Raw genomic sequence first — 24,081 nt, 5'->3', positions numbered from 1 at the left:
CTCAACTGCTTTCTCTGACGTCTCTTTCCATATACACACCACCTCTGTATGAAGAATTTGCCCCTATCTTCCCTATCACCTGTTAGCTTTGTCCTTTAGCTTTTGGTTTCCTTTCCCTGGGAAAAAGACTGTGTGAATTCACTCTATCTACACCTCTCATGATTTTATACACCTCTATAAGGTCACCCCTCAATTTCCTAAGCTCCATGGAATGTAGTCTTAGCCTGTCCAACCTCTCCTTATTATTCAGTCTCTCAAGTTTGGGCAACATCCTTGTGAATCTTTTCTACAGTTTTTTTTCCATTTTTAGGAAGTTAAGATCTCCTAGTAACACTACTCTTATTATTCTTACAACAATCTGTGATCATCCAGCACATTTCTTCCACTAATTCCCGATGACTATTCAGATTCAGATTAATTTATTTATCACTTGTACATTGAAATATATGGTGAAACCAACACAACCTAAAGATTTGGAGGGCATATGATACAGTCCTATCAGAATGATCGTCCCCTTCTTGTTTCTACCGACTTAGCCTCTCTGGACTGTTTTTAGTGTTGTTTGTTGTGTTCTGTGTTGTTTTTGCCAAACATTTTGGGCATGCTATGCTGGCATGGGAATGCATGGGCAACACTTGCATGCTGCCCCCAGCACATCCTAGGGTGTGTTGGTTGTGAATGGAAACAACGCACTTCACTGTACAGTCGGCCCTCCTTATCCGCGGATTCCGTACACGCGGATTCAACCAACCGCGGATCGGGAAAACCCTGAAGTTCTCTCTCCAGCACTCGTTGCTTGAACATGTACAGACTATTTTTTCTTGTCATTATTCCCTAAACAATACAGTATAACAACTATTTACATAGCATTTACATTGTATTAGGTATTATATGTAATCTAGAAATGACTTAAAAGTACAGGCAGTCCCCCGGTTATGAATGAGTTCCATTCCTGAGTCTGTCTTTAAGTCGGATTTGAAGTCGGAACAGGTACATCCGGTATTACTTAGCGTCAGTTAGTCAAATGTTTTTCTTAGTACATAGTACATATTTTATCTTTCTATGCATATAAAACACTTAAGAAACATACATTTTTCAATAATTTAACCACTGCGTTGCTTAGTAATAACTGTAGGTTTCATCGGGGCAGGGCCTTTCACATTCTCCATTAAAATTGTTCTGATCGTTGACCGACTGTAGCCTAACGCTTTTCCAATGACCAATGGCGTTTCACCTCTTTCCAGTCGCTTTATTACTTCCACCTTATTTTCAATCGCCATCATGATTATTTTCATGAACAGAAACACTGCGGATTCAGAGCAGCGCCACCAGGCCCTAATGTCCACTGCACGGAGACATGTTAAATAAAGTCTGGGGTTCCACTGGGTCCTAAAGACTACTGCACTGATACATGTTAAATAAGGGACTTGAGCATCCGCGAATGTTGGTATCTGCAGGGGGGGGGGGTTCCCGGAACCAGTCCCCCGCAGATAAGGAGGGCCAACTGTATGTGCTTCGATGTACAAATAACATTGTATCATGAATCTTGGATGATCCCCCAGGAATATCCTTCTCCCCCTCCTCCCTTATCTGTCACTCCTGTACCATCTGTATCCTGGGACGCTGAGCTGCCAGTCTTGCCCTTCTCTCAGCCATGTTTCTGATACTGCTGTATTATCCCAGTACTCAAAGCCAATCCACACCCTCAGTTTGTCCACCTTACCTGTTGACAATAGACAATAGGTGCAGAAGTAGACCATTCGGCCCCTCGAGTCTGCCCTCTAGCATTGAAATAAATGCAGTAAAACCAGAGGTTTTTCCTCTGTCTTTGCCATTTATGAAGCTTGCTCTCGTTGACTGCAGAATTTCTCTCCAATTCCACATCTGCTTCAACACTGCTCAGGATCCCTCCCACAACACTCCCCCCATCAATCTAGTTTAAATCCTCCTGAGTAGCATTAGTAAATCTCCTTCCTGGGTTATTGGTCCCCCCTCCAGTTCAGGTGCATCCTGTCCTTACATAAGTTACCCCTGCCTCAGCAGAAATCCTAATGAACTAAGAACTGAAATCCTTGCCTCCTGCACCAAGTCCTTAACAATGCATTCATCTGGTCTTTCTTTTTATCTCTGTCCTCACTGCTCTGCTGCTCTGGGAGCAATCCACATTTCTCCCACAAGGGGAAAAATCCAGATGTCAATTACCCTTGATGGCCTACTTTATAACCTCTTTCTTAACTCTGTTCACTCTGCAGGACCTCATCTCTATGCCGTTTGTACCAATGTGCACAACAACCTGCTCACCATCCTCCTTGAAAATGCTCTGCAACTGCTTGGAGACAGCTTTGACCTGGCACCTGGGAGGCAATACACTACTAAGTCATTTTGCCTGTGGCTACAGACATCCGTGGCACCAGCTACCAAGTACTCTATCTCTATCTCTCTGTTTGACCTCACCCTTGCATGCTGGCCTCAGACCTGGGCACGGTACAGTCGACCAGGCTGCTGCTGCTACCCTGTTTGAAAGTTAATTCTACCCCCCCCCCCCCAAGAGTATCCAATTAGCTGTATTGTTGCTAAATGAAATGGACACAGGGGGCACATTATCCACATTATCCTCTCACTATTTTTGCCTTTCCTGGTGGTCACCCTGCACCTTAAATTTTGTATGTATTTCCAGCATCCGCAGAACCTCTTATGTTTAGAATATGATGTTTATGATTATGTTTATGTTTATGATCTTGGATGTGACCACCTCTCCAAAATTCTCAGCTATGATACTCTTAGCATCCCAACTTATCTTAAGTGCACCCAGATTTATTTTCTTGAGGTGGCCAGCTAGGAGCTGCACTTCCTACAGGTGTATGTAGTCATTAGGGACACTGGAAGTTTCTCTAGTTTACCACATCCTGCACAAGAAACTCACCGGCCCAACTATACTAAGTGTGAATAATAAACACAAGAGATTCTGCAGATGCTGTAAGTTCCAAGCAATACACACAAAATGCTGGAGGAATTCAGTAAATCAGGCAACATCTATAGGGAGGAATAAACAGTCAACATATTAATCCGAGTCACTTCAGGACTGGAAAGGAAGACAGAAGAAGCCAGAATAAATGTGAATAATAAAGTTAAATGACCTCATTGGCCCTTACCTCTACCTCTGCTCAGCATCTTCGCAGAAACCTCATGAGTCAAAGATTCAAGACAAACAACAGCATTACATTGCAGACATAGGCACACCCAAAACCTCCACTATGCTGCAGCCCAACTTCCTTTCATTTGCTCCTGGGCGCTTTGCCTTAATGGTCCCTTCCGTACTCCTGCTTGTTACAGCTTCACAGTCTCTGCTGAAAATCCTACCTTAATGATCCCTTTTCAAATCTCCCACGCTCCTCCTCCTCCTTTTTACAGCGCGAAGAGTCACTGTCAAAACAAAACCACCAAAGTTCAGAATAAAATTTGCCAAATAGTGTCAAACCGTTCTTACAAAAATGTTGCTATGATTGTAAGAGGACAGTACCACAGAACTTATTTCCTACTTTCGCTGTCTGTGGAATCTTTGAGAAGTCTTGATGTCATGAATAACACTATAAAATGTCTGCTCTTTCTTTTTATTATTTAGAAAGATTAATTTGGTGTGTTCCTTTGATGGTTCAGGTGGCGAAGCAGAGGACTATGGTGGCAGAGTTCTGAAAACCTTATTCCAGATTCCAGTTTGAAGGATGACTTTTGGTGGGCATTATGGTCAGTATGGACTGTTAAGCTGAAGGGCCTTTATCCATATTGTAATGCTCTATGAGATAGAACTCACAGCTTGGAAATGGAGAACTGATGAACTTATCATAAGGAGCAATCAATCTGCTGGGTCGACAGTGCAGACATGCTTTGAGAGGTTGGTCAGGATTAGACTGAACTCCTGCCTCAGCAAGGACTTGGACCCATTGCAATTTGCATATCACCACAGTAGGTCAACGGCAGACACAGTCTCAATGGCTCTCCACACAGCTTTAGACCACTGGGCCAAACAAACTCCTACGTCGGGATGCTGTTCGTCAACTATAGCTCAGCACTTAATACCATTATTTCCACAATCCTGATTAAGAAGTTCAGAACCTGGGCCTCTGTACCTCCCTCTGCAATTGGATCCTCGACTTCCCAACCGGAAGACCACAAACTGTGTGGATTGGTGATAACATATCCTCTTCGGTGACGATCAATACTGGCATACCTCAGGGGGGTGTGCTTAGCCCACTGCTCTACTAGGTGGCTAGGCATAGCTCAAATACCAAATATAAATTTGCTGACGATATAACCATTGTTGGTAGAATCTCAGGTGGTGACAAGAGAGCGTACAGGAGTGAGATATGCCAACTAGTGGAGTGGTGCCGCAGCAACAACCTGGCACTCAACGTCAGTAAGACGAAAGAGCTGATTGTGGACTTCAGGAAGGGTAGGATGAAGGATCATGTACTAATCATCATAGAGGAATCAGAAGTGGAGAGAATGAGTAGTTTCAAGTTCCTGGGTGTCAAGATCTCTGAGGATCTAACCTGGTCCCAATATATCGATGCAGTTATAAAGAAGGCAAGATAGTTGCTATACTTTATTAGGAGTTTGAAAAGATTTGGCATGTCAACAAATACACTCAAGAGCTTCTATAGTTTTACCATGGAGAGCATTCTGACAGGCTGCATCACTGTCTGGTATGGAGGGGCTTCTGCACAGGACTGAAAGAAGCTGCAGAAGGTTGTAAATCTAGTCAGCTTCATCTCGGGTACTAGGCTACAAAGTACCCAGGACATCTTCAGGGAGCAGTGTCTCAAAAAGGCAGTGTCCATTATTAAGGACCTCCAGCACCCAGGACATGCCCTTTTCTCACTGTTACCATCAGGTAGGAGGAACAGAAGCCTGAAGGCACACACTCAGCGATTCAGGAACAGCTTCTTCCCCTCTGCCATCCGATTCCTAAATGGATGTTGAACTCTTGGACACTCCCTCATTTTTTAAAATATACAGTATTTCTGTTTTAGCACTTTTTAAATATCTATTCAATATACATAATTGATTTACTTGTTTATTTATTTATTTTTTCTCTGCTAGATTATGTATTGCATTGAACTGCTGCTGCTAAGTTAACAAATTTCATGTCATTTGCTGGCGATAATAAACCTGATTCTGTTTCTGATCTATGACAGGGCAGGAATCATCAGTGTTTCAGGTTGAGACTGAGAGTGGAGAGGCGAGCTGACCAGCATTTGGGAGCAACACAGTTCAATTCCAGTGCTGACTGTAAGGCATATTCCTCCGAGTGATCTGGTTTCCTCCTGTGTTCCAGAGACCTAGTAGATTAATCTGCAACATGGGCACTCCGGGCTCATTGGGCCAGAAGGGCCTGTTATTGTGTAGTATCTCTAAATTAAATAAAAGAGGAGAGGGGGTGATGAAAAAGTACAAAGTTATTGATGGACTGAGGAGGGATGTAAGGTAACAGGCAGGTTGTACCCGGTAAAGGAGAGAAGTATGGAGAAATTAGGAGACAGTGGTAAGCAGTAGATGAAGGGAGGGAGGGAGACAAAGAGAATGAGAATGAATATGTAGAGGCAAGTGGGGCAAGATGGGTGAAAGAGTGTGTGAAGACTGAAGACAGTTGCTGGAGGGAGATAAGCAGGAACACAAAAGATTGCCAGTGCTGAAACCTCATAAGTATTGTAAGTGATAAAGAGAACCGTTAGAGGAGAGGAAAATGGCAGATGGAATCGGAAACAGGTTAAAAAGTAGGAAGCGCAGCAGAGAGGGGGACTTGTAAGTGAACTGTATGCGCATTCAGTAAGAGGACTAAACCTGGAGGGAGGAGCAATGAAACTGAGTTAAGGGAGCTGGGAGTAAAGGGTTCAACAATGGAGGACTGGACAAGGATCAGAAGAAGTGGGGAAGGGACAATGCTACTGGTTTTGTAGTGTACTCAGGCAGAATATGATGCGTTGTTCCTCCAGTTTGTGTTGGGGCCCATTCTAGCAGTAAAGAAGGCAGAAGATGGACAGGGCAGTGTGGGAACAGGAAGGGGAATTGAATTGAATTGAATTCCTCTTCCCATTACCACAATGACCTGTCCATCCTCAGCTTTTTGTTGCTCCAGATTCCAATATCTGCAGTCCCCTGAGTCTCAATTTATCAGAAGCTCCCAATGGACAGACTGTCTTCCTCCTCAGTTCTTTCCCCCTATTGAATAGATGATTAATGACTATCTATTAATTGGACAAATAATTAAATCACAATTCTATTTTTGTAATAATGATAATGACAACAATATAACTAAAGTTACCATGTTTTAAAATTATTTTCAGTGTCTTATCTAAAGTAATTCAAAATTATATCTCAAGACTTTAAATCTCTCAGCCCTCTCCCAGCGTTCACATAGCAACACAAGTCTGTGAATTCACTTGTGACTGCGACATATTAATTGATTTTATAGGTACTTCTCAGATTTTCAAATACAAAATATATTCATCTTCAGAAGAGGTTTCTGTATGGGTCTGTATGTTAGAATTAGTTAAAAATACATCCTGACAGGAAGGTTTGAAATCCAGGCTCAGCTCTGCCAATTCAACACATCACCCCAGGTGAGGAAATGTTTCAGAGTTATTGTCCCTGCAGTGTTAATGAGCCACCGGTCTCTGATGTCTAATTGACAGCACTGTTATTGCACTAGCAATATGAAATGTGATTTCAAGTGAGTGCCTTAATTGACACGATCTTTTAAGTTAGGCAGTCAGCCAAGTTGATAAACAGGTATGAATTTATAGTCATATTTTGCACACTTAGCTGGTGAACATTTGCTGTCATGCCATCCAGCAAGGGAACAATAAAATGACAGGAACAGCAGAAGTAATGACAGATGCAGTCTTCTGGTGGGAAACGATCTCACTAATTAAAGTCTGGATTGGGAATTTTATCATTCCTGTTGGATTAACATATATATGAAATATATTTTTAAATGACTGCAAGTCTTCATTCAGGGGAAGTGATTTGTTATGGGTAACATTCTGAAATAAATCCCATGATGTTTGCCAGACTGGATAAATTCCCCAGACAGTTTCCCTTTGCACTGACATGTTACTTTTAATCAGCAACTCAATTTAAAGGGCTGCCATAGTATATCACCTTGAAATAAAAGCAGGAAATACTGGAAATAATCAGCAGAACTGGTAACATCGATGGAGAGGGAGAGTTAACATTTGAGGTTATTGTCCTTTCATTAGAATATATCACCATTCCTGATGTAGACTAGGAGGCTCTCAGCTCTTCACACCAGTACTGTTTGAAGTCAGGGTTAGAATTACAGATTTGTGCGCATGCCAATTGTGTGGCTAGCTGTGCACAATCTAAGTATTTCAACAAACTCCCCAATTTTCCCATCGGCACTCTAATTTGGACCAGTGCCCAGGAGAAAAGTTTCACTTTTGACAGCTTGCAGTTTTTTTTTTGCTATTTCCCCCACAACTGCTCATGATCTGAAACAGTTTAATGTGCGGCTTAATCGCTAGCACAATCTGCACTTCATTCGTCATTTCGGGAATAGCGCTGAGGGGAGTAGTGGCTTGGTCCTTCCTCTGCAGAAAGCAAAGAATTATAGGAGAAACCATTAAATGATTGCTGTGCATATGTCAGAATGGCAGGTTATATAACAGGATTGGTTGAAGCTAGATGGAGATCAGTTTTGAGTTTGAAGAATGTTCACTTGCTGCTCAGCAGCTATAGTCAATAAAGAACCCTAAAATTTGATTTTGTTATGCTGTTCTCACCCAGTACTGCAGCACCACCCTGAGATAAGGCTAAAACAAGTAACATAAAAAATATTTGCGATTTACTTGTTTCCTTCTGCTTGCTGGTCATGATGCCTCTGAGTTTCCAGGAATGGATCATAAACAGTTAGTGTGATCTTAGACCCTTGCTGGATAAGTTCTGTAGAAATACCAGACATATGATGAGATGTAATCAAATTCTTCCAATATTTGGTGTGCTCCATCCCCACCCTACTTCCCACTGAAAACAAAAACATTGAAAACATAAGGCCATGACATGGGCTGGTCGTTGATTCTAAGGCTAGAAACAAAGAGCAAAGATAAAAGGAACCTATTCTGATTCTAAACGCAAGAGATTCTCCAGATGCTGGGTATCTTGAGTAATACACAGAAAATGCTGGAGGAACTCAGCAGGTCAGGCAGCATTTATTGAGGGGAATGAAAGCCTTTATAGTCTTGTGGCTTCTGCCCTCTCCTTTTCCAGTCCCAATGGAAGTCTCAGCCTGAAATGTCCATCGACGCTGCCTGAGCTGTTGAGTTCTCTGGAATTTTCAGTGTTCTGATTTTGATGGATCTATACTGGGGCCTTTGCTTTTCATGCTACAGGTTAATAAGTGAGATGAAACAATATAGAATACATTCTATTCTACAGATGTGGGCCAATCTATAGCAAATGGAGCTTGGCTTGGGGAAATGTAAAGTCATGCACTTTGGTTGAGAGAAAGTCATTTCAGAATATTTTATTTATGGAAGGAGATTAGGTCCTGTGGAACAGCAAAGAAATTTAAATCTCTAAGTACATAAAAAAAATCACCTAAATGAAACCCACATGCACAATTAGAAAGGTTAATAGAATGTTGGACTTCATCGCAGAGGGACTGGAATTTGAAAACTAATAAAGGATGTTTCAGTTATATGGCAAGATCCCATTCTGCATTCAGTTTTGGGCAATGTATCTCACTAAAAGTACTGGGCTAGAGATACACCCAGTGGCTACTTCATTAGGTAAACATGTACACCTGCTCATTAATGCAAATATCTAATCAGCCAATCATCTGGCAGCAACTCAATGCATAAAAGCATGCTCAAGACATGCTCAAATGTTGATTAGATCAAACATCAAAGTGGGGAAGAAATGTAATGTAAGTGACTTTGTATAATGGTTGTTGGTGCCAGACGGGGAGATTGAGTATCTCAGAAACTACTGATCTCCTGGGGTTTCCATACACAACAGTCTCTAGAGTTTATAAAGAATGGTGCAAAAAAACAAAAAAACAGATCCAGTGAGCGGGAGTTCTGTAGTTGAAAACACCTTGTTAATGAAAGAGGTCAGAGGAGAATGGCCAGACTGATTCAAGGGAAGTGACAGTAACTCAAATAGCCATGGGGTTATATATGGTGACATGTATGTACTCTGATAATAAATTTTACATTGAACTTTGAATTTTGAACTTTGTTACAAAATGATGTGCGGAAGAGCATCTCTGAACACACAACACGTCGAACCTTGAAGTGGATGGTTTGTAGCAGCAGAAGACCATGAACATACAGAAATACACTCAGTGGCCACTTTATTTGTAGCAGCTATTTTCAGATGGTGTTGGCATGTGGCCTAGTGGATAAGGCATCAGTCTAGTAATCTGAAGGTTACTGGTTCAAGCCTCAGCTGAGGCAGCGTATTGCGTCCTTGAGCAAGACACTTAACAAACAGATTGCTCTGTGATGACACCGGTGCCAAGCTGCTTGGGTCCTAGTGCCATAACATCAGTGGCATGGAGAGGGGAAGGCTTGCAGCTTGGGCAACTGCCGGTCTCCCATACAATCCTGCCCAGGCCTGCACCCTGGAAACCTTCCAAGGCACAAATCCATGATCTCACGAGACTAACGGATGCCTATATTTTCAGATGGTTTGATTGTCACTGAGTTTCAAGCTACTGTTACAATACGAAATATGTTCTGATATAACTAGAAAGTCACAACAGTGTAATCCAGATAGTCTGCCAGTATCATATCTGGTACAAAACTGTTATGGTCAAGCAGGTGGCTCTAAAAGCAGACCTTTGGCAATGTAGGTTGAGATCTGAAAATCCAGGTTAGCCCTTCTCCCACACCGCAAAAGTTATAAAGTTATGCAGGTTGGAACATGAGTTGGTCTTTTATAGTAGGGGATGTCTTGTAATTAAACAAAATTATTCTCACCCCCTCTCTGCCTTCAGTCTATTAATTTAGTCCTGAATTTAGCTACAGTTTCAGCTAGAACCCAGTTCTACCCTTTGAAATTGGAATTGGTTTAATAATGTCACCAGTACTGAGATACAGTAAAAAAGCTTGCCTCGCATACAGATCAGATTCTTACACAGTGCACTGAGGTAGAACCAGGTAAAATAAAATAATGCAGAATGAAGTGTAACAGCTACAAAGAATTAGCAGTGCTTGTAAACAATAAGGTGCAAGATCATAACGTGGTAGATTGTGAGGTCAAGAGTCCAATTTATGTTACCAGGGTACAATGCTTCAGTTCATTCAACATGGTTACCTGATGGTTTAGGGGAGTCATTTGTTGGACATCCAAACAATATATGAGTGTAACCAGGTCTAAATATTGGACATGTTGGCCTGCAAAAGGACACTGATATTGGCTTACTTATCTGTTCATGTGATTTGGAGGACTTAGGGGAGATAGCGTTGGTGATATCATTCAAATACCTTGAGGTTCCTGTTGTTGGTAGTTCAGCAGTAAAAACATCTTAGGAGGACAGGAATTGTTGTTACCCAGAATACTATGAATTTTGTACCAGGTCTGAAGTCTTTTGAAAACATTTTTTCCTTAATCAAATGTTCAGCTGGCACATTGAGTCTGATGGTGCATTTTGTCATTAAGTTTTGCCTTTTACTAAGGGATGGCTCCTGAGCTGTGAGAAGTGATCTGTGTTTTCTATAATCTCACAATAAACCTTTATTGTACTGAGAGAGTGTTGCTAGAGTCCTTTGAGGCCAAGGAAATGAGAGCCACTAGGATATGAAGTCCTCATCCTTGATCCCATCAGCATTAGTTCTGTGGCAGATGGAACCACTCCCCTCCACTCAAGACTCAGAAAGGTCCAGTCAAGTTTGCTAATTATCTGGTTTCATGGTAGTTTTTCAATTGGTCTCCTACCAGGCTACCCAGAACTCAACATGAATCATCTTGTTCCTTTTCACGCCTTCTGCCCTCGGGCGGCATTTTTTCTATTTCTGTAGCATTTAACATGGATGGGAAATGAGCAAGGAGCCGGCTAGGTTTGAACTTGGGAGTATTTGCCTTGAAGTCTGGTGCTGTTGCCTCGACACCACCGGCTGGCATGAATTACCTTGGCACATTGTAAATTCTTGTGCAGTTTGACAGTAACAGGGCATGGTGTTTGGAATTAATAGGATTTTTATTTGTTTAATACATAAAAACCATTTAAAGAGGTATCAGTTTATTTAGATCATTTTTTTTGAGTTATGTTTTGTTTTATTTGATTACCTGAATTGCAGTAAGATGGATCTTCATCAATAATGTTGTCAGGGAGTTTTCCTGGATGCAGTATAATGTCCAGAAATTGTGGTTGAGATACCCATACAAACCCAGATACTGTGGTTTCTTGATGAAATAGGTCTATCTTAATCCAGCCCATGAGTATTGTTCCAAGATCTATAGGTTATAATTTTATTTTGAGTATTTTAATAAATGAACAAGATAATGCACAAGAGATAATTGCAAAATTAAAATTAGATCAGACTTACATTCATTTACACATAGACAGTGATATTTTTAAAGTATTTCAGCACAAGCATCCAATCAATTTTCTAGCTTTGGTTGATGCAAACCCTTACTGAACAGCACTATTTCAAGGATTAGCTTTTAATTCAAGAAATGCAAATATCAAATTAAAGTCTTCTCAAGCAAAGGACAAATTAAAATAGAGATGCAAAAGTGTTCTAATTTCTACGTAATCGTATTGTACTTCAATAGACACTCCCTTAAGGACTTACATTTATATAGTAACTTTCATGACCTCAGAACGTTCCATTGTGTTTTGCAGCTGATCATGTAATTTGATGTGCAACCACTGTTGTAAAATTCACACATAAAATCAATATGGTACTCTCTAAGGAGGTTTCATTGTAAGATACAGAATGCGGAAATTGAACTATATTTGGAACATTATGTTCAGTTTTGTTTGCCACAGTGGATATTCACTAATTAGAGCTTGTGCAGAGAATCAAACAAGCCTAAATTATAAAGATATTACATTACTAAAGAACACAGAAGTTGAGGATATAGATATTACTTAAAAGAAAAGAGTTATTTTTAAATGAAAAGTAAATTTAAATCAGGCATTTGGCAGAACTTCTTTACTCAAAACATTATAATTATATCTCATGCAGAATAACAGAGGCAAGGAAAGGACATTAAAACCTACCTGTACATTTGAATGGGAAAGTGGAAGTGAATCTATAGAGTTTTCTACAGAAAAGTGCTACATGGTCTCAGTCACTGAGTATAAATGTATCAAGCTGAAATGATAGATGTTCAGACTAAATGAAGCAAGGAATTTGGGTATGAGATGGAAAAGAGAACCTGAAGTAGGACAGCCAAAATGTTGAATGGTCAAGCAAGCTTGGTAGGCATATGGTCAATTCATGTTCCCATTTCTGTTTTTATAAGAGTTGGCCATGGGAGTCAGGTTTTAATGGATTTCCTTGTCCTTCATTGTCTTCACATTGCCAAGTAAGTCAATGCTTGGCACCACAAAGAATTCAAAGAGGTCTTTCAGAACCAGTAGCAGACATGACAACAAACTTGTGATTGTACAGAAGCCATGTTAAAGTGCATGGTGAAAAAACTTGACAAAAAGGCCAGATAAAATGATGAGCAGATTCCTAAGTGGGAGAAAGGGCTGTGGTAATAATCTGGAGGAGGAAGTTCAAAACACTGCTGTAACAGCAGCCTATTGATCTGCCAAGGTAGTCTGGTTCTTAATAACATACACTTAAAGTCTTGCCTACAGCATGGTTTTTTTATGTGACACATTTTCTACAATTTATTTGACAGAGATGATAACACTTTTATAGTTCTGAGCAATGATTTGGGAAGTAGTCTATCTACACATAATCAAGAGTTCCAAGTTAACCATGAGATTTTTAGATTAAATATAATTATCATTCCAAACACACAGTTAAGTTGTCATGACAGGCTAGGGAAGAGAATAAGAATATATATATTTAAAAAAAAAATTCATGACATTTTGAATAACAATTAGAAAATAAAAATTATATCAAAAGATCAGAAAATCACCTATGATAATGCTCAAGCTAAGTCAAAGTATATAAATTTTATATGTTATAATGTACAACATAATATTCTACTATTCAGAGTTAAGTGTATTTAAGCTTTGCTATCCCTTCGTAGATCCATTTCTGTTAATGAGAACAGCAGAATGTAATTTTTGTTTGACTAGGTAAGATAAGTTTGAAAATTTGAAGATGTTTGAAGTTTCCAAGTTAGAAAAAGCATGACTGTCTTACAGTATTTCTTTTAGATGATGTAGTGTTTTCCCAGGGCTGAAATGATTGCCACAGGTTTAAGGTGCTGGGGAGCAGGTACAGAGGAGATGTCAGGGGTAAGTTTTTTACTCAGAGAGTGGTGAGTGCATGGAATGGGCGGCTGGCAATGGTGGTGGAGGTGGATATGATTGGGTCTTTTAAGAGACTTTTGGATAGGTACATGGAGCTTAGAAAATAGAGGGCTATGTGTAAGCCTAGTAATTTCTAAGGTAGGGACATGTTCGGCACAAATTTGTGGGCCGAAGGCCTGTATTGTGCTGTAGGTTTTCTATGCTTTTTCTATGTTTCTATGTTTGATATTTTTCATAACTTGATTAACTAACATATGATGCATAGTTTCCACAACAACTTAAGTGAATCAAAACAATATAATTATTTTAAAAAAGTGTTTTTTTAAATATACACACCTTCCATAGTGGGACAATGCAGCAGTTTGATAAAGACATATGGTTGGCCAGTTGAATTTGTGACTTTGAGCTTAGATGGATCGAATGACTCAAACTCAAATTTATCTGAAAGAGGAATTACAACATTTAGCCGTTAGTTAACCAGAAATTTGAAGAAATATTGTACTAACAATCAGTTTTAAATTGACCTTTTAAATTTTGATTTGAATAAATAATTAAGTAAATTCTTCTATTCATAGAGTGGCCTTATCATGAACAGAGGTGTTTAACATTAAAATTAGAGTTAGGCCATTCAAGATAAGGTAGAATGTACTGTTTCACACAAAAGATAAAGGCAAACAGAAATTCTCTTCCTAATAAAAGGAGATAAGTGTTGGCAATCAAATGCAAACTACAATACTGAGTTTGATAGATTTTGTTAAGCAATGGTATCTGTGGTTATCAAGTTATGACGCAGGATCAAACTAAGATACAGCCGTAATCCAATGAAAAGACAAAATAAGATTAGGTCACCTACTCAGCTTGTCAGATATGTTCCTAAGCTTTTCGCAATTTATAATGTAGTCATTGTCCAGAGCTCTTGTGCCATATGAATCTCACAGATAAATTGATGTAATATTACAAAGGATCATTTAAATAGAAAGTTAGGATAATAAAGCATTTTCTAAAATAGTTGCATTAATGTTGTTCTCCGCATCAGAGGGACACATATTGTATGTGGCCCATTCACCCCATCATTGTAAATGACTCAAAAGAGTATAATTACGTATCAAATGGTAATAATTAGGGAATTCTAATTAACTTGTGGACTTCACCATCTGCAAAATTATGACTAAATGCTTCCAAATCAGAATTGCACCTAAACGTTCCAGACTAAGTGTATTCAGAAGATGTACTTTCAACTTTTTCTGGGACAGTTAAGGATATGCAAGAAATAAAGAAAGTGATACATCAAGTTTTCAGTAAGTAATATGTTTTTTCCATATCCCCATGGAAACATTCATATCTTATCCATACCATCAAACTTGAGAGTTACTTCAGTCACTGCTGCCTCACTGGATGCTCCTTCTTCAGTCAATTTCAAAAGGATTGGCTTGGATATAGACGACTTTGAGCACAATTTCAAGTTTCCATAGAATATAGAAACAGTTAACTTTACAGCAAGTGGGTTAAAATCCTTTAACCACTCCTGAGAAAAAGCAGAGATACACAGTCAGAAGCCGTCTATGGTATTCTGCATACGAGAGTATTCAGGATTAATAAAGCATCATTGCAAGACTGCTGAATTTGCAGGAATGGGAAATTGCACTTGAGGCCAAGGTCAACCATGATGTTAAATGGTGGTGCAGGCTTGAAGAGACAGATAGCCAATTACTACTTCAACTTTGTATGTCTCTCAGTGGAACCTTGCCCAATAATGATGCAGATTAAAAAAGTGTAGAAATGTGATTATTTAAAATAAATGGTAAACTGTAGCTAGCTCACACTGACTTAACAACACAGATGTCCAATGGACAAAACTTCACACAAGTAATACAAACTTAGAAAGATAGCTTTAACTTTAGGATCTTCTAGAGTACTGGATGACTGAAGTATTCACATATTACTCAATCGCTGTTTCCTTCTCCACTACATTTTTTATGTTTCATGCACTAAATTCACAAATGCAGAAAAAAATGGTAAAAATACCAAGCTAGAAAAGAGGAATGCATTGAAGTGGAAAACTAAAAAACTGGTTAATCAATACTAATATAAAAACAACAAATTCCAAAAAAATTCAGAGATGAATGCAGCATCTGTGAAAGGAGAAACAGAATTAATATTTCAGGTTGAAGATTCACAGGTTTCAATAAAGAGTTTGTTAACTCTGTTTCTCTTTCGAGAAATGCTGCCTGACCTGTAGAATAATTTCTGCAATTTCCATTTTTTGTCATATGTCCAGCACCTATTGTCTTTTCTTACTTTCAATGATCTATTTATTAATATTTCATGAATTTAGCTCCAATTATTGTCAAGTTCCAACTTTTCAAATGGGGTACTCACCCCTCCAGATACATGACAATATGAAAACATGGCTGTTAAGGATTCAGGAGTGATGGAATTAAAGAATAGCTTTAGTTGTCACATGTACATTGAAGCACACAGTGAAATGTGTCATTTGCATTGATGACCAACACAGTCTGAGGATGTGCTGGGGTCAGCCTGAAAGTATCACCATGCTTCTGGTGGCAACAAAGCATGTCTACAACCCACTAACCCTAACCCTTATGTGTTTAAAATATGGGAGGAAACTGGGACATCCAGAAGTAACCCACACAGACATGGGAAGAATGTACAAACTCCTAACCGACAGCAGTGGGAATTAAACCTCAACTGCAGCCACAGGTACTGTAAAACGTTACACTAACAGCTATGCTACCATGCTGCCCTATACGTGGAGATAGCTTGCATTCATTCTTATGAGAACCTGTTTTGAAAAAAAAATTCCAATGTAAATTGCAAGCAGTAATCAATTTGATATTAAAAGGACAGCTTGTAAACAAACAGAGCAGTAGCCCACAGCAGAAGGCTGATCAAGAGATAAGGTTTGTAAACTGACTGACTAGGAGACATTCTCCTATACACCAACCAAACAGAAGACAATGGGGCTATATTAATTGGCTGTTATCAAACTAGGCATCAAACATCAGCCTAGTTATTTTGTTACTTACTATATCAAATACAGCAATAGGCAAATTTGTTCTGTCTATTAATAATTGGGTATTTGTGTAGAGTGTCAGCACTAATTTTGGTTTCTAGGTTCATTGTCCTCAGCAGCATATCCATGTGAGTTAATTTGTCCCTGCAAATCTGTTTCAATGTCATGAGGCATCTTATCAGTTACAGTGGGAGCCCATTTAAAGTATGTCATTCAATGGAACCATTTGTCAGACTCAAAATACCGAAGTAGACAATATCATTGCAGCTACTGAAGTCATATTGAATCACCTTCTGTTATCTTTCTCCTCCCCAGCCCCGAGAGTATAAAAACTTGATGTGCTTTGAATTTGGTGAGACTAGACTGAGAAGGTTTCCAAGAGAATGCCTGCTTGTCATGATGAATAAAGATCTCTATATCTAACAATTTCAGATTCAATTCAGTCACAACTGTAGCAAATCATAAATATACACTTTCCCCTCTGACCCATCATCAGAACATTTTATTTATTTATTTCAGATACAGTGCAGGGTAGACCCTTCCTGCCCTTTGAGCCATAATACCTAGCGGCCCCCGACAACCCTGATTTAATCCTAACCTAATCATGGGACAATTTTACAATACAATGACCAATGAACCTAACTCATATGTCTTTGGACGGTGGGGGGAAACTGGAGGCCCCAGAGAAAACTCAAGCATTCCAATGCGAGGACATACAGAGACTTCTTACAGAGGACGTTGGGATTGAACTCTGAACTCCGATGCCCCAAGCTGTAGTAGCATCGTGCTAACAGCTATGTTACCGCGGTACCCCAATACAGTATGTAATATCATCATATTATCCAAATGAATTATTTACCTCTGATTTGGATTTCAGTAAATATAGTTCCACTGATATATTCTTTACTCCAAAAGGTCGGATCTCACCCAATATGACTTTAGTATCGGGGTCATTGGTATCTAAGTACAAGTAACAGCAAATGAGGTAATAATTCCTTCAAGTTTGTAATAATTTCAATAAAAACAGTAGTTAATACCAACAAAATGTGGACAAAAGATAAAATATTAAGAGATGGCCAATACAAAATAACAATGCTACTTATAAAATTTTGGAAAATCAACCATTTATAATTAGAAAATTAATTGTGTAACCTAAAGCAAATCCTCTTAGAATGCTAGGACAGAAGCTCATGTTCACGAGGTCTCCAATCTAAAGATCTGCTAATCCCAATCCCATTAGTATAAGGATATTTAACAGATTGGTGTGAAGCATGAGCATGTTCAAATCACTTAAGACTGTAAGAATACATGAAAAAGGAGCAGGTTTAACCCTTTGAGCCTGCTTATACTGTATATTCATAAAAGACCTTCCCTCTCAACTCCATGTTTCTCTATCTTCTCAGATTCACCTGGATCTTGTTCTTAGTGAATCTTAGTCTTAAAAATACTTGGAATATTGTGTGCTGTCATACTATTGGAAGGATGTGATTAAGCTAGAGAGGGTGAAGTAAAAGATTCACATGGACGTTGACAAGACTGGGGGATGTGGGGGGGGGGGAGCTTGAAGTTTACAGAAAGAGACTGCAAAGGATAGAACTACTTTCCCTGGACTGAAGGCAGCTTTAGGGTATACTTTAAAGAGGTATAAGGTCACTGGTCACAGTCTTTTTCCCAGGGTAGAGGAGCCTGCAGCTGGAGGGGATAGGTTTACAGAGAGAGGATGGATAGATAGAGTGGATGTGAAGGGGATGTTTCCATTAGAGGGAGATTCTAGGGCCAGAGGGCAGAGCTTCAAAATAAAAGGACATCCCTTTACAAATGCGATGAGTAGAAATTTCTTTAGCCAGAAGAGGGTAATCTGTGGAACTCATTGCCACCGACAGCAGTGGAGGCCAAGTTACTAGTTACAAGTTACTAGGTATATTTAAAGTGGAGGTTGATAGATAGTAAAGGTGTCAAAGGTTATGGGGAGAAGACAAGAGAATGGGGATGAGAGGGAAAATAAATCAGCCATAATCAAATGGCAGAGTAGACTTGATGGACCGAATGGCTAATTCTGCTCCAATGTCTAATGGCGTTCTGGCCTGAGATATAAGGGGGGCCTGAAAAGCAGGTTTATCACACATATAGTGGTGGATATGTGGGAAAAAGCTGCCAGAGAAACTGTTAGAGGCAGGTACATAACATTTAAAAGACATTTGGACAAATTTATAGATAAGAAAGATTTAGAGGGATATAGGCCAGATGTAGGCAAATAAAACAAGCTCAAGAAGGCATTGACAAGTTGGGCTTGTTACCATGTTGTAAAACTCTATGACTCTGAGTGGTTGTGTTCCTCTGGAGTAGAGAATTTCAAAGATCCTTAGTGTTTTCAGTCAAAAAGTTGCTTATGACAGCCCTAAGTAGTTGACCTCCTTATTCTCATCTGCAGTAGGTTAAACATTACCTTAGGTTTCTGTTCTCAAGAGAGTAGTGAGCCTCGGGAGTACAATGACAGCCACTGTCATGGATGCTGCCATAGAACTCATGAGAGCCATTCTTGATTAGGATACAGATACTGTTTTTACAGATAACTTCATTATCCATATGATCACCCAGACTGATTTTAATCACCTGTGACTCTTATAAGTTTAGATAGGTACATGGGTGGGATGGGCATGGAGAACTATGGGACTATGCAACATAACTGCTCAGCACAGACTAGATGGGCCAAAAGGCTTGTTTCTGTAGAATAGTGCTCTATGCCTTATGGTTCTAAAAGGATTCAGAGTCAGTCTCTAGAGAATCCTTTTCTTATTGGCTGAAGATTTTTTTCTGGTTTTATGCCCCTCTTTCTCATTACTCAGGGATGAGTTGGATAAATGGGCATCAAATTATATAGGACATTTGAACCAGATGGTTCTCCCAGGCCTCTGAATTTTATAGACACATGAGATTCTGTAGATGCTGTTTACCTCCCTCCACAGATGCTGCCTGACCTAATGACTTCCTCCAGCATTCTGTGTGCGTTGTAAATTTTATACGTTTTTAAGAGTCAAGCAAGTGGCTTCACAAGGAAGTGGAAGTGAAGCAAACAACAAGAAGTTTATATCCACTCTGTGCTATTACACTTCCTTGAAAAATGGCTCAAAAATGCTAGGAAAGTCTAAGACTGTTCACCTAGTCATTGAATATTGTATATTGAATGAGGGAGATGTCAGCTTTTAGGAAGCGACTTTTTAAAAGAGAATTGCCGCTATGCATTTAAAAAATATTTATAAATAATACATTTCATAGCATTTCCATATTACTCCAAAAATCTGTGACTATACCTGTCAAAGCTCTTTTGTTCTTTGGATCTGGTCCATAAAGATTTCTGTGGGGTAAATATTTCAATAACTAATTAAAATTCATCATCAAAAAGGGCCATATCTCTTTAAATAAAGTTGTAGGAGTTTGACTGATTATTAAATCTGTTAATGTTAAGAAATTGCACGTGTTCAAAAACTAAGGAGCATGAGGATATATTTCCAACAGTGAAAATTCAAAGTAAACCTGAAAACTAATTAAAGTGCCAATCTCTGTAAAGGGATCTTTATGGTATGGCACACTTCCAAACTGGATATTGCAGGATTACATGATTGAAAAGGAATCCTGTGTTATATGGTCAGTTCTATTTAGTCTCTGCCATGGAAAGAAATTATCATGTTCCTGGACATTAAAAGTTATTTCAAAGCCCAGTGTGGACCAAAACCATGCAGACCAGAAAATCTAGTTGTTGTTAGTGTCTCTGGACTAGAGTAGAAAGAGATAAAATATCACATATGAGCAATGTTATTGATCATTATCTAGGCCCCATGCTAGAAACACAATGTTTGGGAAACACCGAATTTAACTTGGAGTGAGTTTTGGGCTGACAACAAATGCTGAATACCATTCCACCCCATCACTGTTCTATCTTTATCAATGGAGTGGGGGTAATGTTATCTTCTTGGTTTCACATGCATGCCATTGACTGGGAGTCTGGAGGGTAAACCACACCTGGAGTATTGTGCACAGTTTTGGTCTCCAGGGTTAAGGAAGGACATCCTGGCTGTACAGGAAGTGCAGCGTATATTCACAAGGTTAATTCCTGGGATGTCCGGACTGTCTTATGCAGAGAGGTTAGAGAGACTGGGCTTGTACACGCTGGAATTAAGGAGGTTGAGAAGGGATCTGATTGCAACATATAAGATTATTAAGGGATTGGACAAGATAGAGGCAGGAAATATGTTCCAGATGCTGGGAGAGTCCAGTACCAGAGGGCATGGTTTGAGAATAAGGGGTAGGTCATTTAGGACAGAGTTAAGGAAAAACTTCTTCTCCCAGAGAGTTGTGGAGGTGTGGAATGCACTGCCTCGGAAGGCAGTGGAGGCCAATTCTCTGGATGCTTTCAAGAAGGAGCTAGATAGGTATCTTATGGATAGGGGAAATCAAGGGATATGGGGACAAGGAAGGAACTGGGTATTGATAGTAGATGATCAGCCATGATCTCAAAACGGCGGTGCAGGCTCGAAGGGCCGAATGGTCTACTTCTGCACCTATTGTCTATTGTCTATTGAATGGGTCTTTGGGCAACTGGAAGTTCGGCAGCATTTAGCTAATTTGTGGGTGTGTATCTAGCAGGGTCTGGAGTGTTTCAAGGAAGGGAAGGAACTGGTTTATGAGGGAGGGCAGAGAAGGGGGTCAGGGAGGGAAACTCAGTGTAGGTGATACCTAATTCCTCTTTTGGGATCTGAAGTATTTCAGCATTTTTTGGCCCACAAGTAATGTGAAAAAGATATGTATATATGCTTTTCCTGTAATCTGGTTCTCAGAATCAGGTTTATTATCAGTGAGAAATCTGTTGCTTGCAGCAGCAGTACAGTGCAATGCTTAAAAAAATTCTGTAAGTTACAATAAGGAATATATTTTTTAAAAATGTAGTGCAAAAAACAAGCAAAATAGTGAGGTAGTGTTCACGGATTCATGGATGAGGGGAGGGGATGAGAAACACCTTCAGAGTGTTGTAGGCTCAGCCAGTTCCATCATGGGCACTACCTCCCCACCTTTGAGGCAACCTTCAAAAGGCAATGCCTCATGAAGGCAGCATCCATCATTAAGGACCCCAACCATCCTAGACGTCCCTCTTCTCATTGCTATTAGGGAGGAGTCTAACAGCACACACTCAGGAGAGTAGCAATATCTTGCAGATTTTCTCATCTGAGCAGGAGGAAGGTTAAAAACATCCTTTGGATAGTTAATGAGCATTTGCAAAGCCACCCACGCACAAATAGTCTTACAACACTTACTATTCTGGCTCTCATGAGCGGAATGACAATACTGTACTTGTAAAGTACTTAAGGGACTCTGAGGAACAAATCCCCAGCAAGGACCAATTGTTCCATTGTTGTTCATCAAGTTCCAAATCAGTAGATAGTGAGGAAGGAGGAATTATAAACATGAGTGAACAGCAAGTGCTTACCACTTACCATATATAAGTACTTGCTTTCATCATGCCTCAGGGCACCTAACTCCATTATTACCATAGAAGTTGGTAATTCAGAGTAGAGCATTATTATTAATTTTAATACTTTAAAAAAGCAATAGCTGTGCTTGCATACTGCAGAAATAATCACTGGTAATCAAAGCACTGATGATGGCACCTTCCAAGTTCAAGTGGAAGACTGGCAGTGAACATTATCCCTATCAACTCACTCTATTTACAATCCTGTAACTTCACTGTTCACTTTCCTGACTGAATTCTAACATAGTGTGTCTTTCTAAAGGCATTAACATCCATAGAACAGAAAATCATCTTATTCCCTTTAGGTTCAACTGGGTACAGTACAGCCTGACATTACACTGGTTAGGTGAATTACTGTTGATTTTAATCATATAACCTGCCATCTTCAAATACACTCCTCCCATATTCCAATGATTGGTCTCGTGACATATCCAGTCTGGTGCTGCAACAACTCCCTTGTTACATCAAAAGCAAGAAGCCAAGCTGATTAATTTTTGAATGCGAGTCATTTTTATCAACTTGTTTAGTCAAGGTCATATTTTGTAACCTTGAGGATAATATTGCTATCTTGAGTATAAGCAGCCAATTAATTTCCACAATGAAATTAAATAATTATAAGACCATAAGATATAGAAGCAGAATTAGGCCATTTGGCCCATTGAGTCTGCTATGCCATTTCATCATGGCAGATCCATTTTCCCTCTCAGCCCCAAACTATTGTCTTCTCCCCATATCTCTTCATGCCTGACTAATCAATAATCTATCAATCTCTAACTTAAATATACCCAAATACTTGGACTCCACGGCTGCCTATGGCAACAAATTCCACAGATTCACCACTCTCTAGCTAAAGAAAATCCTCCCCATTTCTGTTTTAAAAGGCCACCCTTCTATTCTGAAGCTGTGTCCTCTGATATTAAACCTCCCCCCCCCCATAGGAAACACCTCTCCACATTCACTCTAACGAGGCCTTTCGATGATTGATAGGTTTCAATAAGGTCACCCCTCGTTCTTCTGAATGCTAGTGAACAGCAGTCCAGAGCCATCAAACAATTTTGATATGACAAGCCTTTCAATCCCAGAATCATTTTCATGAACCTCCTTTCCACCCTCTTCAATGTCAGCACATCTTTTCTTAGAAAAGGGGCCCAAAACTATTCACAATACTCCAAGTGAGGCTTCACCAGTGCTTTATAAAGCATCCTTGCTTTTACATTATAGTCTCTTTGAAATGAATTTGCATTTGCCTTCCTCACCACTGACTCAACCTGCAAATTAACCTTCAGGGAATTCTGCATGAGGACTCTAAATTCCTTTGCACCTCTGATTTTTGAATTTTCTCTCCATTTAGAAAATAGTCAACACTTTTATTTCTTCTACTAAATTGCATGACCATACATTTCCAACGCTGTATTTCATCTGCCACTTCTTTGCCCATTCTCTTAATCTGTCTAAGTTCTTCTGTAGCCTCTCTGCTTCTAGAAAACTATCTGCCCCACCACCTATCTCTGTATCATTCACAAATTTAGCTATAAAGCCATCAATTCCATCATCCAAATCATTGACATATAACGTAAAAAGAAGCGGTCCCAACACAAACCCCTGTGGAAAACCTCTAGTCACTGTCAGCCAGCTAGAAGAGGCTCACTTTATTCCTACTCTTTGCATCCTGCCAATCAGCCAATGTTCTATCCATGATTTTATCTTCCCTGTAATGTTATGGGTTCTGAACTTGTTAAGTACCCTCATGTACAGCATCTTGTCAAAGAGCTTCTGAGAATCCAACATCTCCTTTGTCTATCCTGCATGTTATTTCTTCAAAGAATTTCAACAGATTTGTTAGGCAAGATTTTCCCTTAAAGAAACCATGCTGACTTTGGCCTATTTTATCATGTGCCTCCAAATATCCCAAAGCCACGTCCTTAACAATCGACACCAACATCTTCCCAACCACTGAGCTCAGGCTAATTGGCCAATAATTTCCTTTCTTTTGCCTCTCTCCTTCTTCCAGTCCTCCATAACCATGCCAGAATATATTAATTCTTGAAAAATCATTAC

General features: G+C 39.5%; 1 protein-coding gene across 12 annotated transcripts in view; it reads right to left on the bottom strand.

Annotated features, from left to right (window-relative positions):
* Window positions 1–24,081, bottom strand: part of LOC132396137 (uncharacterized) — a 174,093-nt gene that overhangs the window by 59,033 nt on the left and 90,979 nt on the right. For all 12 annotated transcript variants that reach the window (XM_059973647.1, XM_059973649.1, XM_059973648.1 and 9 more), the window contains 7 exons: window positions 19,811–19,854; window positions 17,359–17,459; window positions 14,819–14,990; window positions 13,802–13,906; window positions 11,311–11,478; window positions 7,869–7,962; window positions 3,361–3,423 (listed from right to left, as the gene is read on the bottom strand). In XM_059973647.1, coding sequence (XP_059829630.1) covers window positions 3,361–3,423; window positions 7,869–7,962; window positions 11,311–11,478; window positions 13,802–13,906; window positions 14,819–14,990; window positions 17,359–17,459; window positions 19,811–19,854 — 747 coding nt within the window. The remainder of the gene's footprint in view (window positions 1–3,360; window positions 3,424–7,868; window positions 7,963–11,310; window positions 11,479–13,801; window positions 13,907–14,818; window positions 14,991–17,358; window positions 17,460–19,810; window positions 19,855–24,081) is intronic.

This window comes from Hypanus sabinus, chromosome 6 (assembly GCF_030144855.1).
Source record: "Hypanus sabinus isolate sHypSab1 chromosome 6, sHypSab1.hap1, whole genome shotgun sequence".
Classification (NCBI taxonomy): domain Eukaryota; kingdom Metazoa; phylum Chordata; class Chondrichthyes; order Myliobatiformes; family Dasyatidae; genus Hypanus; species Hypanus sabinus.
This window is presented reverse-complemented; position numbering and strand designations above follow the sequence as displayed.